At 39.6% G+C, this 13,781-nt stretch overlaps 1 protein-coding gene across 4 annotated transcripts in view; it reads left to right on the top strand.

Annotated features, from left to right (window-relative positions):
• Ankrd11 (ankyrin repeat domain containing 11) overlaps positions 1–13,781 on the top strand; it is an 88,231-nt gene that overhangs the window by 42,200 nt on the left and 32,250 nt on the right. For 3 of the 4 annotated variants that reach the window (XM_051201341.1, XM_051201344.1, XM_051201343.1), the window contains one exon: positions 12,191–12,335. In XM_051201341.1, coding sequence (XP_051057298.1) covers positions 12,249–12,335 — 87 coding nt within the window. In that variant the 5' untranslated portion in view covers positions 12,191–12,248. Of the gene's footprint in view, positions 1–12,187; positions 12,336–13,781 lie in introns of those variants that run through there. The other variant, XM_051201342.1, reaches the window with a different exon arrangement.

Consider the following 13,781-nt stretch of genomic DNA (forward strand, 5'->3'; position numbering starts at 1 on the left):
GGCTGGTTAACATGCTAAAATAATTTTGGACTGAAATGAAAGTACAGCCACAACTAAAGAGTTCTGACAACTCCACTGTGGTGGGTGGTGAGATAAGTCCAGAGGACTTCGAGCAATGCTGTATGTGGGAAAGGGCCAGGGACATAGAGGGCTATTTTTGATTCTGTTGCAGTGCCTGCAATTTTGACACCGTTATGTTCAGAATTTTAGAACTGTTGTGGTGAGAACAAAACAGCACCAGAGTTCTGTGGGAGAAATATGAGTAGAGCTGGGCAGTGGTGGCACATGCCTTTAATCCTAGCACTTGGGAGGCAGAGGCAGGTGGATCTTGAGTTCGAGGCCAGTCTGCTCTACAAAGCAAGTTTCGAGACAGGATTGTTAACACAGATATAAGTGGGAAGAAACTGGAGCTTCTTCAGGAGTTACTTTTGTTTATAAGCAAATAAGGAAGGCACTGTTTGTCTCAGTTGTACAGTAGCTACCAGTAGGGTGAGGAAAGCAGTATTCTCAGACCAGAACCCAGGGACACCTAACTCAGCCTTATGACTTAGTGCTCTCTTCTTTTTGCCTGTCATTCTTTCCTCACCCCAAGCCCTCAGGAGTAATTTTTCTTTGGACTTAGAACTTTGTTTATGGAGTACTTTTTTTATGATGTTTGCCTACAAGAGAACATGATCATGTCTTTATAAAAGTTAGAAATCAGGAAGCCTGTGAATTTGATCACTCTTGTGGTGCACATGCCATTTCTACCCCAAGGCTCTCTGTTGGCCCTTGATTGCAATATAGACAGCAGAGTGGAGGGTAGTGCAGTATTCTCTGGGACTTGGTTCTCTGCTGGAGAGCTGTCTAGTCTAGCCTTTCCAGGGTCAGATTAAGAGAGACCATGATGTGTAGGAGATGCCTTAGTTCTCATAGAAGCACAGTGCTGTCATTTCTCCTGGGCACTGTCATAGTAGGAAGTTTAGAAACAGGCTTAATCAGGAAAAAGAATAAGCAGTATTAAGAACCTATGATATTTTCTGTTACTAAACAAGGAAAAGATGGGGGCTTCAAGACTTCTTTCTGCTTCTTCTGGGTCTACCTGTGATTTCCATACATTTACACGCCAAGATTTAAGAATTCCTAAAGAGACTACATCAGGTTTTAAGAATGATAACACCAGCTGAGGCAGATGGTGGTTCCTATCTGCTGTCCTCTGTCTATATCTGTCCTTTTTCACACTCCTAAATTTAACATATCAGGATTTTAAAGAGCATTCTTTAAAAAAAAAGAATTTTTTTTTTTTTAAATTGGTTCATGTTATGGGACACACTTAGAAGTTTCAGAATAATAAGTATAATATAATCAGGAACACTTAACATTCCTCAGAAGAGAACTTTGGGTGTTTGTGTATTGGTTTTTTTTTTTTTTTTTTTTTTTTTTTTTTCTTCCTCCTCTCCTCCCTTCTTCTTCCTCCTCCTCATTCTTCTCAAATAGAGAATCAGAACTGAAGAATCAAGTTACTGCATTGAACAAGTACTTACTGGGGTGGCATTTAAGCATATCTACAGATTCCTTACTAGTCAATTCTTAACAGCACTACTAAATCATACTATCATCCTTTTCTTTCTCTTTGTTTTTAAAGCTAAGTCTCATTGACCTGGAACTGAATGAGTAAACTAGACTGGCTGGCAGCAGAGTCCCAGAAATCTGCCTGGTGCTGGGATTAATATGCATGCCTGATTGTTCGTTTAAGTGCATGGATCATGCAGATCAAACCCAAGTCCTTTTGCTTAAAAGACAAGCACTTTGTTGACTGAACTTTCTTCTCTGCTCTAGATAGGTAATTTTCATTTTCATTTTTTTCAGATGGTCACTGTGTACTTACTCCCATATCTCTTTATTAAGTTACCTATTGTCTTAGTTGGGTTTCTAGTGCTGCATTGAAACACTATGACTCAAAGCAAGCTGGGGAGTTAAGGGTTTATTCAGTTTATAAGTCCATGTCACAGAAAGTCAGAAACCTGAAGGCAGGAACTGATGCACAGACCCTGGAAGAGTGCTACCCACTGGCTTGCTCCTCAGGGCTTGTTCAGCCTGCTTTCTTATGGAGCCCAGTAGTGGCCCCACCCACAATGGCCTGGGCCCTCCCTCATCAGTCACTAGTTAAGAAATGTCTTACAGGCCTTTTCTCAATTGAAGTTCCCTCCTTTTGGTTGACTCTTGTGTTAAGTTGACATAAAAATTAGCCAGCACACCTATGTTCCTTTTTCTCCATTTTCAATTGGATTGCTTTTTACTGTTTTTCACTATGCATACAAGTCTGCTATTTGACCTATGGTCTGTACACTGGTCTCCCTTTTCACTTTGTCTTTATCACCCTTTACATCAAGTATTTCACAAAGCAATAGTTTTTCCTACCTCTAGTTCAGAAAGACTTTCTCTTTTTACAAGCTTCTTCAGGGAGTGTTAATCCTGGCACTTGGGAAATTAAGGCTAGCCTAAGGTAGATAGCAAAACCTTGCTCCAGAAAACCAATCAATCAGACAGAAAGTGTCTCTTTCTATACTTGAATCTTACATTTTCATTTAGTTTGGAGCCCTTTCATATTCATGGGTATGTAGAAACAGAAAGGAATTTCCTGCCTTGGTTTTATATTCTATTGTCATTTTGAACTCTTGTTATTTCCAGGAGCTTTTGATGAATTCCTTGTGATTTTTCTATGGAGGCAGTTATGTTTTTTCTTTATGTATACTTTCAGTGTAATGTTGGCAGCAGTGGTGATGACCAGGGAGATGAAGGTTGATGATGCCATCTTTTGCTGCTTCACCAACTGTAGGAAGAAAGCAATCAGCTCTCACCATTAAGTTAGAGGGTAGTTGTCCTTGAAGATGTTCCACATAGTGTCTATGATAGTCTTCATTTCTTTTTTTGCTGAGGATTTTGTCATACACACTGAATTTTGTCAAGTGCTTTTCTTGTATGGATTGTTCCTGTTATGAGGCCTCTATTCTGTAGCCAAATGGGCAACAGAGATTGGCTATGCTGAGCTTCCCTTTCATGTCTCCAGGCTTAACTTCTTTCTTTCTTCTTTTTAGTTTTTGAGACAGTGTCTCTCTCTGTGGTTCTTGCTGTCCTGGAACTTGCTGTGTAGACCAAGCTGGCCTTGAACTCAAAAAAAAAAAAAAAAAAAAAAAAAAAAAAAAAAAAAAAAAAAGAAAAAAAGAAAGAAAGAAAAAGAAAAAAAAAAAAAAAACCAAACCGCCTGTTTCTGTCTCCCTGAGTGCTGGGGATCAAAGGTGTGGTCCACCACTGCTGGGCTTAGATTTATTTTATTGTTACGTAATCTTCCACATCTCTGAGTAGGGTTTAGACTGAACACATCTTACTGAACTTGCTTCTTCCCTTGGTATTATGGATATCACTCCATGGTTCAACTGCTGTAAGAATTCCCTAGTGTCTAGTAAGTGTTCAATTGTGAGTTGCCCCTACATTAAATTCCCTTGTTCATGAGTTTGGAGACAGTGAATGAATGGGTAGTTGTAAAGTGATGTCTCCTAAGAGCTTGTCCTTTTACCTTCTGCCTCTGGATTTGAGTTTTGCCTCCCCTGCTCATTTCCATGTGCTTATTTTTCTACTGCTAAGCCTCGAAGATATCTTGCTTTATTTTCTAAACTTTCCTGTAGTTACTATTTTTAGTTATTGCATCACACCTTTAATACACATGCCTATATTTCTGCCTTTTCACATTTACTATTTTTCTGAATTCTTTCTGTTCTTCCTTTTAGTCCCAGCCCTCTTTATAGTCATCTTTTCAGAGCTGTGCTTCTATTTCATTAAGGGTATAAAGGTATCTATCCTACAGTTACATTGGCCTATGGTTTGCTTTGTACAGATTTGACTGACTCTAAATATCATATAGCCTTGAATTTGGGCTCATGTTGTTTCTGTGTGGATGTGGTTCCCAGCAGGAAATAAAACAGCTTCAACTACATGTGAGAAAATGGGTCTGGCGACAAAGTCATTATCATTAACTCCTTCTACTTTCTAGAGTCCTATCAGGTTGTAGCATTTGCCATCCTTCAAGCATTGCTGATTCAGCTTTTTGTTTTGTTTTTATATTTGAAAATTCATACTTGTATACAATAAAATGATTATTTAGCATGTCAGTGAAGTAAAATGCTATCCATATCATGAGAATATCTTTTCCCCCCTCAACACAAACACCTGTATAAGCTTCACTTTAGAAATCTTTATGACCCAGTCCCAGACTATCACCCCAGCCACATTTCGTAGTCAAATTTCTGACTTAAGCATGTCTCTAAGTACTGAAGTCATTTTCAGAAAGTGTTGTAAATGTACCTTTTTTTTTCAATCTTCATTGTGAGATTAATTTTACATTATTTCCTTTGTTATTTAGTATTATCTGATAACATTGTGACTTCATGTCTCATGCTACCAGTTTTGACCTTTTTGGGGTTTGTTTGTTTTTGTTTTCTGACACAGAGTTTCACTATGTAACTTTGGCTGTCCTGAAACTCAGTATGTAGACCTGGCTGGGCTTGACTTCACACACATTGCCTACCTCTTCCAAGTGCTGGAATTAAAGGCATGGAACACTACATCCAGCTCAGTTTGGACCAGTTTGACGCATTTGTAATTGCATTTTCTTTTAATGTATTCCAGATCAAATCACTAGATTGTAGGATAATCTTATATTTAGAAGGAATTTTTGTGACATTCATTCTGTTGATTTAAAACTCTCAATTGATAACTTTTCTTTACTGTATCTTTACCAGTACTCAGTATATTATTTTAGTTTTCATTTCTGTTTCCTTGATAGTGAGTGCAGTTGAGAAGTTTTATCTACCCCCTTACCTCTTATAAAGTGGTAGTGCTGACCCATATTTATATTTATTTGATCTTGTTATTTTACTGATTTGCGGGAATTCTATGTATTCTAGTTTATAGCTATTTTGTCAGTTTCATGTATAGGAAATATTTCCCAGTTTTCAAAGTGTTCTTTTTAATAAAAAAACAAATTTCTTAGACAAAAATTTTCAGATCTCATTCTTAGTATGTTTTAAAAAATAATTTATTTTTATTTTGTGTTCATTGGTATTTTACCTACATGTATGATTGTGTCAAAAGTTCTGGAACTAGAGTTACAGACAGTTGTGAATTGCCATGTGAGTGCTAGGAATTGAACCAGAAGAGTAGTCAGTGCTCTGAACTACTGAGCCATCTCTCCAGCCCTTATAATAGGGATTTCTATCTTAGAGAACAATGTGCTGTGTTCTTGATGTTTCTGTCTGTCCTCTGGCATAAATTGCGTATGAGATGTGAGGCAGAAGGCAGGTGACATTTGCAAGTGAGTATTCAATTTGCTGTTACCACAGAGGGGTAGGCCTACCTTTCCCTAATTACCCAAAGTTTGTCCTAGTCCTGTATGAGCACCAGCATGGTCTTGGTACTTTCTCTGTTCTGTCTTCCTCCTCATGTTGGTTGGTTCTTTGCCAGTATCATACTGTTGATAACCACTGTTTTAACTTTTTAATTGCTTTTCAATTTAAGAATAGTAATTTTTGTAATTTGAAAACCTTAAATTCAAGCCAATCCTCTTCCACTGTCTGTAGGCTAGTTCTACAGTTATGTACCTCCATACTTGGAGGGTTTCGAAAATCTTCCCTGTAAAGACCACTTTCCTTTTTACACTACTAGGATGGTTGTTTACTCATAGCCAGAATTGCTTATAGACTTCCTCGGGTTCAGTACATTCACATTGGTAATAGGTAGTAGGAATTTGTGGACCCCAGAGAGCTTAGTTATACCTGAATATTAAAGGATTTTTATTAAAAATTAATAAAAATGAAAAAGCATTGTTTTCTATAAATGCAGTCTTTAACTGGCTGGTATAGGAAGGGTACAGCTGGGCATTTGCACTGCTTTCAATTTAGCTATTTTGCTAGAGGTGTATAAAGAAAGCCTGATTCATTACAGACATGCATACAGTACAAAAGAGGTGTTATGATTGCTGTTTCTTCTTGTCAGTGGCTGGTATGGGGGCTTTAGCCTGTCATTTGCTGTTGGCTCAGGCACTTTAGTCTGCTCCTGTCCAGTGTATGAATTTTTAGCATCATGAGATTGGTTATTTTGGGAATTTTGGTTCACTCAATTGTGCAGATTTCTTATTCTGCATTATTAAAAATAGACACTTTGATAACACCTTTGATCTTAGCACAGTGCCTTTAAGTTAGGAGAAGCAATTAGGCTTTGTGGAAGGTACACCAAGTCTCCCTGAGTTAAGGTTTACTTCTACTTGAGAGCTCAGATTTTATTATTGCAACAACTACAATCAATTTTCATTGAAATGATTGGCTCATATTATTCACTTTTGGGGAAATGCCATTGACTTTCTGTGACTGTGGTTCTATACTTGTAGGTTTAGTCAACCAGAGATAGAAAAAAAAATGTATAAAAATAAAATGGTCACATAGCAGCCTGCACCATGTTTGTGTTGTTACTAGGTACCAAAGTCATCCAGAGATTATTTAAACTGACAAGAAAAGTGTGAAAATGTTCTATGGAAACACTGTACCATCTTTCACGAGAGACTTGAGCACCATGGGCTCTGGTTTCTGCAAGGACCTTGTAACCAATCCTCACAGTCACCAAAGAATGGCTATAACTGCTAAATGCTCAATTCTTTATTAGTATTTGGATAAAAACGTAGTCTTTTTAGTGAAACTTGGGTTCCATGAAAAAGAATCCAGTTCAGCTGTCATCTCACATTCACAGATGCTTTTCCTGATGTATACCAGAGTAGCTTCATACATGTCTTCATTTGCCAAAGAATATTAAAGGACTCTAATTAGACTGATTCGTGAGCATGTTTGTGGGGCATTTTCATTTCCAAACCAGAAAGCAGTGTTCCTCTGTGATATTGGTTCTTAGCCTATGGGTTTCTTTGCATGTTTTATGTGAATTTTTGCAGGCATTTATTTTGCATGCATGTATGTTTGTGTGAGGGTGTCAGATCCTCTGGAACTAGAGTTACAGTCTTGAGCTGCCATGTAGATACTGGGAATTGAACCCTGTTCCTCCAGAAGAGCAGTTAGTGCTTTTAACTGCTGAGCTAGCTCTCCAGCCCCTACATTATGATTCATAACAGTAGCAAAATTACAGTCTTGAAAATTCTGTGGGTGAGACTCACAGAACACAAAGAACTGTATTAAATAAAGGGTCACAACATTAGGAAGGTTGAGAACCACACACTCCTCTGTGGTTTCTGCGTTAGGCTCCTACCTGAGTTTCTGTCCTGACTTCTCTTGGTGATTAGTTTTCTATTTTTCCCTAGGTTGCTTTTGGTCATAGTATTTATCACAACAACAGAAAAACAAATTAGAACAAGCAGTGAGTGTGAAAACCTTACCTCCATTTCAGTGTTAGTTTCTATTACACAGTCAGTACCATAGAATGCACACAGTATCCTAACAGTATCATGAAATATATTGACTCAGAGAAGCTGAAAAGCAATCTGTTATCAAAACTTTCAGAACCACTGCACCAGCAGAGGTTGTAGTAAATTCATAAAGGGCCAGAGAGGCTGCACAATAGACTTCATGGCATTTGCAGTTAAGACAGGCCAACAGAAGGCAAGAGAACCCCAGTTCCATCCTGTAACAAGCAAATGGTGGTGTTGGCTGCATCTAAGTAAAACTGAATGTCTCTGAAATCTTAATTACATATATTTTTAAAATACATAAACTTTTTATAATTTTTAGGTTTAAAAATTTTTAATTTTATATGTATTAATGTTTGTCTACGTGTATATGTATGTACTATGTTTGTGCCTGGTGTCTGCAGACATCAGAAGAGGATTTTGGATTCCCTGGAACAGGAGTTAGAGATAGTTGTGAGCTACTGTATGGGTGCCAAGAATTGAACACAGGTATTCTGCAAGAGCAACAAGTGCTATTTAACTGCTTACCAATCTCTCCAGTCCAGTGTCACAAAATAATAACCCTCCCAATGTCACAAAATAATCTTTTGATTTTTACCCCTTCAAGAATTAAAGTAACTTACAAAACCCATTTTCTGTTCTCATGCACATATAGAAAGGAGACTGGATCTGACCTGGGGCTATAATCTGGGGACCTATGTCAGTAAAATGTCACATAATTCTTCAGAAAAGATAGGGCCAAGGGTCACACAGTTGTTTTTGCATTCATGAAAATGTGCTTATTCATTGATTCGTGTTGATGGTGTGGCCAAATTGGACATTTCAGTCTGGAAATGTTTGCTTGTTTGCTTATTTTGTTTTCCAAACTCTTAACAGTGGGTTATTGACCATCATTGCTGGTGTCTGTGAGAATTCCCATATGATTTGGTCTCCATTTACATACAGAGGACCTGGCTCCTACCCTTATTCAAGTGTTTTGGCTGTGGGCAAGTGTGTCAATATCTCAGTTGCCCACAGTCAGACTATTCATTTATGTGCTCTGGTATCTGCTTCCATGAAGGGCCATTGGTTGAATGAAAGATTGACTTTCTAGTACTTAAATATTTTTCTCTCTCATTTGTTAATTTCTTTGTTGTTGTCTATCCTCCTCCCCCACCCCCCGTTTTTTGAGACAGGGTTTCTCTGTGTAGCCCTAGCTGTCCTGGAACTTATGTTGTAGACTAGGCTGACCTCAAATGCAGAGATCTGCCCGCCTTTGCTTCCAGATTGCTTTTATTAAAGGCACACACTGCCACCACTTTTTTTTTTTTTTTTTTTTTTTTTTTTGCTTTCTTATGTTTATGGTCCCATAGTTTCCTAAGCACGAGCAGATTGATTTTGAAGTTTGAAATCCTGAATTCTCTGTATTCTGCCCTTTTGTGTGCCATGTTTATGTTGGTGTTCCTCTTAACAGCATTACTCCTTTTTATGGCTAGAGCTCATGTAGAAGGCTGACAGACCTTCTTTGACTGGTGGTATATGTAGATAGTATAAAGCACTGGACTTAAAGCTGCCTATGATACCATTTACATCTGGACTTGCTTCCTAGACTACTTCAGTGAGGTTGGGCAGAGCCTTCCCCCATCTTGTGAACATGGACTTCCTAGCCTCTTTGAATTTCCACAGCCTGTGGCCCTTTCACTTTGTCGCATACTGTTATTTGGGAAGGGGTGTCTTCTTTTCCTTTGCTGTTTGAAAGCTGCCTTCTATGTCATTTATTATTTCAGGGGAAAGGAATTCTGGGATGGTAGAAGGTTAATGATAGTCCTTACCCTATAGTCTCTAGAGCCAGAGGGTTTCTGTGTCTTTCACAGGGCACAATGAAAGATGTCCTATGTTATATTTTGTCAAAGGTAAGATCAGAGCTAGAGACATTACTCTCTTTGACACTGTTGCTGTGGAGCCTTTGGACTGAAATACTTACCTCAGCAGTAGAGTACTTGCCTAGCTTTGCTATGATCAGATTTGTTCTGTACCACCTCAAAATGAGTGTGGATATGGTGGCACATACTTTTAGTTCCATCACTTAGGAAGCACAGGTAAGCAGATCTTCAAGATCCTGTTCTAACAAAAAAGAATAAAAACCAACATCCAAAAAACTGGGTCAGTCTCTGCCTGCTTCTCTTCCCCAAGCATTGATATTAAAGGCGTGTACTACCAAGTCAGGCCTGAGACATCTCACTTTTATAGTAGAAAATGCAGAGTAGAGAAATCACAGCTATATATTAAAAAAGGGGTGCCATGTCCGGCCACATAAGGGACATGGATGGGAGCACCCTGCTTCTACTGGTAGAGGGGTCATACAATGAATGGCCTGGCCAGCTTTGTCCCTTACTTCAAAGTAAAGTTGTTTTCATTGTTTGAGACAGAGTTTTTGTGCTGGTTAGTAATTTTACCAACTTGACACAAACTAGTCACCTGGGAAGAGGGACCCTCAATTGAAGAATTGCCTCCATCAAATTGGCTTGTGGGCATTTCTTAATGCTTAATGTGGACGGGCTAGGCTCACTTTGGGTAGTGTCACCCCTGGGCAGGCAGGCTTGGGTTACATAAGAAATGAGTCTGAGCAAGCAATGGAGGAAGCCAGTAAGAAGTGTTCCTCCGTGGTTCCTGCCTTAATGCCTTAATGATAGACTGTAAAATATGAGATGAAATAAGCTCCTTTCCTCCCCAGGTTGCTTTTCATTAGAGTGTTTTATCACAGCAACAAAAACCAAACTACAAGTTTCTTCAGCCCAGGCTCTTTGCTATGTACCCAGCACTGGCCTTAGACCAATGATCCTGATAAGATCTTGAGATTGCAACAAAAGGGTCTTTGTGTGTGTGTGTGTGTGTGTGTGTGTGTGTGTGTGTGTGTGTGTGTGTGTATGAGTGTGCAGATGTGCATGCTTGGACACCCATGTGAACGCTAGAGATGGACATCCAGTATCTTCCTCTATAGTTGTTTATTGCCTGTAGACAGGGTCATTCATTGAACTGAAAGCTCAATATTTTTAGCTAGGCTTTGTAGGCATTGATCTCTCAAGAGCTACCTATCTCACACCTCCATCCTCTCCTTTCATTAATGAGTGCTGGGTTACTGACATGCACAACAATGCCTGACTTTTTACATGGGTGCTAAGGATTCTAACTCAGGTCCTCATACTTGCAGGGCAAGTGCTCTTACCCACTGAACCATCTTCCCAGTCCCAAAGGTATTGAGATTTAGAAGCTATCCTTTCTACAGGGGTTAATTAAATCTACAGGTAGATTAAAAGCATGACTTTAATAGGACAGGAAAAGCTAGGGAGAGAGGCTGGGAGAGAGGCTGCTGTCTGTAGATGCAGATGAGTTGATCAGAAAGTGCTTTGTCTTGCATGGCACTGAGTGCTTTCCTAAGGGAAGATTGTTCAAATTAGTGCATGTGGCTTGGCTGGTTGATAAGGTTTTTATTGATTTTTTTAAGTTTTCCAGACTGACCTTGAACTCACTCTATAGTCCAAGCAGGCCTTGAACTTATGATCCTTCTGCCTCAGTCTCCACATAGCCAGGTCCACTGGCTAGGGAATCTATATAGCAAATACTATTTTCCTTGTTCTGTCAGAATAATTGAAACCCCAAGTAGGGAAAACATGGAATATATGAAGGTGGGTAGAAAGCATTTCCACCGAGAAAAGTAGAATGAGGCTTGAGGTGAAAGTGTATTCCATATTCAGATACCAAAGAGGGCTGCAGCCCCACTATGGATCAGAAGTCCCAACAGAGTAGGAAGGCAGGACAGAGCAGTCAGGATTATCCAGTTTAAATAGTTCTTCTGAGGATGGTCTCTGGCTGGTTAAGGCAGGGATCTGTTGGCTATCTATAAAATTGGGTTCATGGCCAACAAGCTTTTTTAGGATGCCAAGTTACAGAAAATAAAGCATGTGATTAATACAGCATGCATCTTAAGGTATTTTCAGAAGCACAGAGGCCAGAACTTCAAACCCAGTTGAAAGGTCTGGCTCCCTGGATACGACGGAGTAGGAAGCTGCCTGCACACCCTCTAGGGCCTCCCTCATAGTTACCATTTTCCTATGCCATTCATGTTTTATTTGGGAATTATAGGCTTAACCAGTATCCTAGGTGCTTTATGAATAGTAGAGTATTTGTCTTCCTAACTTCTACATAGGGGTGTGAAGAGCAAAATGTGTTAAAGTTGATGAGTGGATGTTGGAAGTTGTGCTGGGGTGATCTGTTGGAATTGAATGAAGGTCAGGTCACTCACTGCTGTGACTATTCACCTGACTTTGCTTGTGGGGAAAGACGGTACACAGAGCAAGCACAGAGTCCCTAGGATCACTAAGCTCCATTCCATTGTGGGTTTTGTCTGTTTTAAAGAGGTTCAGGTATCAGGTACTCATGACTGCTCCCCAGAATAGACTTTAGGATCCTAACAGTTCATTCCTTTCTCCTGTCATGAGTTCCTTATCTACTTCTCATTATGCAGTCAGTGTTCCTGTTGATGATCCAGGGAGTTGCCTCTTGAAATAACCCTCCCTGGCTCTGCTCCCTACCCAGAGTGAGGCTACTGTCTACTCATGTCAAGGCAACTGCACATCTTGGTTGATACCCTATGAAATTGGCCAGATTTTATGCTTTGGGTCCAGTGATTTTCTTTTTCTTTATTTCTTTATTTCTTTATTTATTTATTTATTTATTTTTTAACTTGCTGTATCTTTTCTTTTGAAGCAGACAGTTGATGATGAAGCAATGGCAGCATAAATGAAGATCAAGTAAGGGGAGGAGAACGATGCCCAAGAGTGGGTGTTCTAAAACACCACAGCAAGAAGACTTTTCTCTCAGCAACGACATGGTGGAGAAACAAACTGGGAAAAAGGTAATACTTGGCTTGTCCTCCCCTCCCCTTGCCTTTCCTGGATCATTAAGATCCAGAATAAGGACTAAAGATAGCACTCATGTGCTCACAAGGCAAGCCCATTATTATGTCTTTGGCTTGTTTTGTGAGTTCTTGTAAGGACCCATTCACTCACCGAAGAGGCCCTGCTTAAGCTTGTCATAGTCTAGCCCTTAGCAGAATTTATTATATAGAAGTTGCCCATCTATGTCCTTAGAACCCGATATCTTGTGCTTTCAGTGAGACTGTTAACTGTGTCTTAGTTATACTGCCTATAAACTCTGCTGAGACATTTGTTTTCAAATTTTGTTAATTCAAAACAAGAATAGAGCCAGGTGGTAATAGTGTACATCTTTAATTCCAGCACTCAGGAGATAGAGGCAGGCAGATCTCTGTGAGTTCAAAGCCAGACTAGTCTCCAGAGCAAGTTCTGGGACAGCTATCTCAAACAAATAAATAAATCCAAGAATAGGAAACTAGAATGTAACTTCAGATTGCCATACTTTAGTCAATGTGTTGTTGACACCAGGTTCTAGGGTGCATACTTCCTGGCATCAAAGTACATGAGCTGTACTGGGACTGACTGGGTTTCTTCTCTGTGGTAGAAGAGCACCTCCCAGCCAGTGAGATGAAGAAGTCCTGAGACACCCTCAGAATTCAGGTCATGTCTATAAGGCGATTTTCTAGTCCTAGTTCACCTGTGGGTCCTGGTTGCTCTTTCTGAGAACCTCTTGACACCTGTTCTAGCCCGTGGCTGTGAGAGGGTCCCAACTCTGCTGTGCCTCCCATTTTTATTCTTTCTGGACTTTGATAATACTCTCTATGTAATTATTATTATTCTACATGTGAAAACTAGTGAGCTGGATAATCTGTTCTTTGAATTTTGTGTGAGCATGAAGTAGTTTGTAAACAAGGACATATTTAGTTGTTGAGACAGAAAAGATAAATGTGCCTCTGGGGCCTTTGAATATCTGTAACATGAACCTGCTTTTGGGAAAGTCACACTGAATAGATACAAAGAGATTTTAGGTGTATGCCTGGGAAGAGGTTTTACTGCCTTCTCTTAGCCTTCTCATGCAGCAATGAGTAGATTTAAGGTGTAGAAAGATTAACCTTCTTCTGGGCCCTGTCAGTGGCCAGGGTGACAAAGATGAAAAAGCTCTGCTCTAATGTGTGGGTCATTAAAGAAGTGATGCCTTTCAGGTGTATGGTGGTGCATGGCTTAACATGAAGGTGTAAAAGGGTAGGAAGGCTCTAGCAAATAGTAGGCTGTATCGATCCTCTATGAAAGCTATAGAAATTAGGCTATAGCCTGTTGCTCTTGCTGTTTGAGGTCGGATGTTTCAGGTTGGCTCGGGTTATTGTTCACTGAGGAGAAGACACAAGTTGAATTGAGTTGAGCAGAGTTAGTCCTATTGACTGTGGGCA

This window comes from Phodopus roborovskii, unplaced genomic scaffold, assembly GCF_943737965.1.
Source record: "Phodopus roborovskii unplaced genomic scaffold, PHOROB, whole genome shotgun sequence".
NCBI lineage: Eukaryota > Metazoa > Chordata > Mammalia > Rodentia > Cricetidae > Phodopus > Phodopus roborovskii.